Below are 1,949 nucleotides of genomic sequence, written 5' to 3'. Positions count from 1 at the left end.
TTCAACTCGGGTGTAGCTCGTTTTGGTTCTTGTTTGAAGGTATCTACGCATGCTTGAGCAATAAAAGAATGCGAAGCTCCTGTATCAAACAAAACTATAACTAGTACATCCAAAATCTTGCCCATACCTGTCAGGTTTCCCTGATTTTTCCCGGGCTGTTTGTGATTGAGTGCAAAGGCTCTCTTATGTTGTGGCGGTTGTGGTAGTTGTTGTTGCTGCTGCTTCTGTGGACCTTGCGGCTGACGCTGTTGTTGGGGCGGTTGCGGATACCCCATAATGGCTCTCAAGGGCTGAGCCGAATTCTGATTTGGCTTCCCTCCTGCCATTCTTTGTTATTTACTCGGGCAGTGCGACAAGTAATGACCAGCTTGTCCACAGTGGAAGCAACTATTAGATCCAGCTTTACAAACCCCCAAGTGCATCTTGTTGCACTTGGCACACGGCGGCGTCATCTGTTGTCCTGACGACTGTCCAAGGTATTGCTGTTTACCCTGTTGTTGCTGGCCTTGTCCTTGCCATTTTCTTTTTCCACTCTGTGCTGGAGGCACAGTCTGTTGTCCTCCAGATATTTTTGTCTGAGTCAACGGCGGCGCAGGTGCTTGCAGTACTTTCTCTGGCTGCATAGCCAACTCCATATCTAAGGCTCGATTCAAAGCCTCAGTGTATGACAGTGCGGCCTGACTTGCCAACACTACCCTAATGTCCTGCCTCAAACCGGCGCAGAAAAGCTCAGACATCTTCTCATCAGTGTCCACTTTCTGTAGAGCAAAACGTGATAAATCACAGAATTCTCGGTCATACTCTGCAACCGACTTCTTTCCTTGTCTCAAACTCCCAAATTCAGCCTCTCGCTGCTTTCGATAACTCCTCGGTACATACTTCTAAAAAAACCTAGCCTTGAATTGTTCCCAGGTGTAGTTCTCAATTTGCTCGGGTGTCAGAGTCTTCTGACGTGCTTCCCACCAGTAATCGACTGATCCGGTTAGTTGGAAGGACATGCATAACATCCTCTCCTGATCATTACACCTGAGGAACTTAAAGATCCTCTCCAAAGCTCTCACCCAGTCTTCCGCCTCTTGTGGACTTCCAGTCCCACTAAATCCGGGTGGATTTTGTTGAAGAAAAAGTTCTTCGACTCTCCTCTCAGGTTGCGGCGGTGGCGGGGTGTATCTTCCCGCCTATCATCTAAATTACGCCCTTGGTTGCGTCTCGGAGGCATTCTGTATTAACATAAGATAAATCTCACATCAAACAACCTTCCAAGCTTCGTCGAAACTAAACTCAACATACTAACTCAACTCAAGAAAACAATCACGCTCAACTCGACATTCATAAAAGAAATAAAGCTCATCAATGCTAACAAAAGACCACTCTCGTCAACCATATATACCCATCATAAGATTGCCTCCTTAGAGGACTTACACAAAAAAAAAACCACAGTACTTATTATGATGTCACTCTAAGCTAACATCATAAATAGTACTATGTCTCGGCGTGGACCTCATACGGTAATTTCTACCGGCTACTCATCTAGTTGCTACTCTAGCATACTAGGAACATCTATCTTTATAGCATCTATAGGACAATATATACACATGCCTATCTAAGCATGTCAAAAACATCAAGTACTAACCTCTCCCAACCATATATACATCATAGCATAAAGAAAACAACTACTGCCAGGGCGTACTACCCACACTCTCGCGATCCTCCTCGGCCCTAGCCTCTACCGGATCCTCCATCGGCTCCTCCTCGTCCTCATCCTCGGCTCTAGCCTCTATCGGATCCTCCATCGGCTTCTCCTCGTCCTCATCCTCGGCTCTAGCCTCTATCGGATCCTCCTCAAATACGGACTCGATGGCTACCAACCTCTCCTGGAGCTCCCAGTGCGAAAGATATCCCGTCAACAGGTCCGCGTAGAGAATCTGAGTGTCTGTGACGAATCCCAT

The 1,949-nt window shown here is 46.7% G+C and overlaps 1 protein-coding gene across 1 annotated transcript; it reads right to left on the bottom strand.

The window, feature by feature from the left end:
* Window positions 1-332: 332 nt before the first annotated feature.
* LOC131018589 (uncharacterized) lies at window positions 333-1,949 on the bottom strand. Its single transcript, XM_057947302.1, has 2 exons — window positions 1,698-1,949; window positions 333-758 (listed from the first exon to the last, which is right to left on the bottom strand). Exons 1-2 carry the CDS (start codon window positions 1,947-1,949, stop codon window positions 333-335), a joined length of 678 nt encoding a protein of 225 aa, XP_057803285.1.

Source organism: Salvia miltiorrhiza, chromosome 3 (assembly GCF_028751815.1).
Source record: "Salvia miltiorrhiza cultivar Shanhuang (shh) chromosome 3, IMPLAD_Smil_shh, whole genome shotgun sequence".
Lineage (NCBI taxonomy): Eukaryota > Viridiplantae > Streptophyta > Magnoliopsida > Lamiales > Lamiaceae > Salvia > Salvia miltiorrhiza.
The sequence above is the reverse complement of the archived record's forward strand: the minus strand, read 5'-3'. Positions and strand labels throughout refer to the sequence as shown.

Bases quoted from the DNA above. Each gene is read 5' to 3' on its own strand.
- LOC131018589 (XM_057947302.1), bottom strand. From the start codon at position 1,949: ATGGGATTCGTCACAGACACTCAGATTCTCTACGCGGACCTGTTGACG. The intron at 759-1,697 runs GTGGGTAGTACG...TTTGCTCTACAG, and splicing joins CCGAGGAGGATCGCGAGAGT to AAAGTGGACACTGATGAGAA.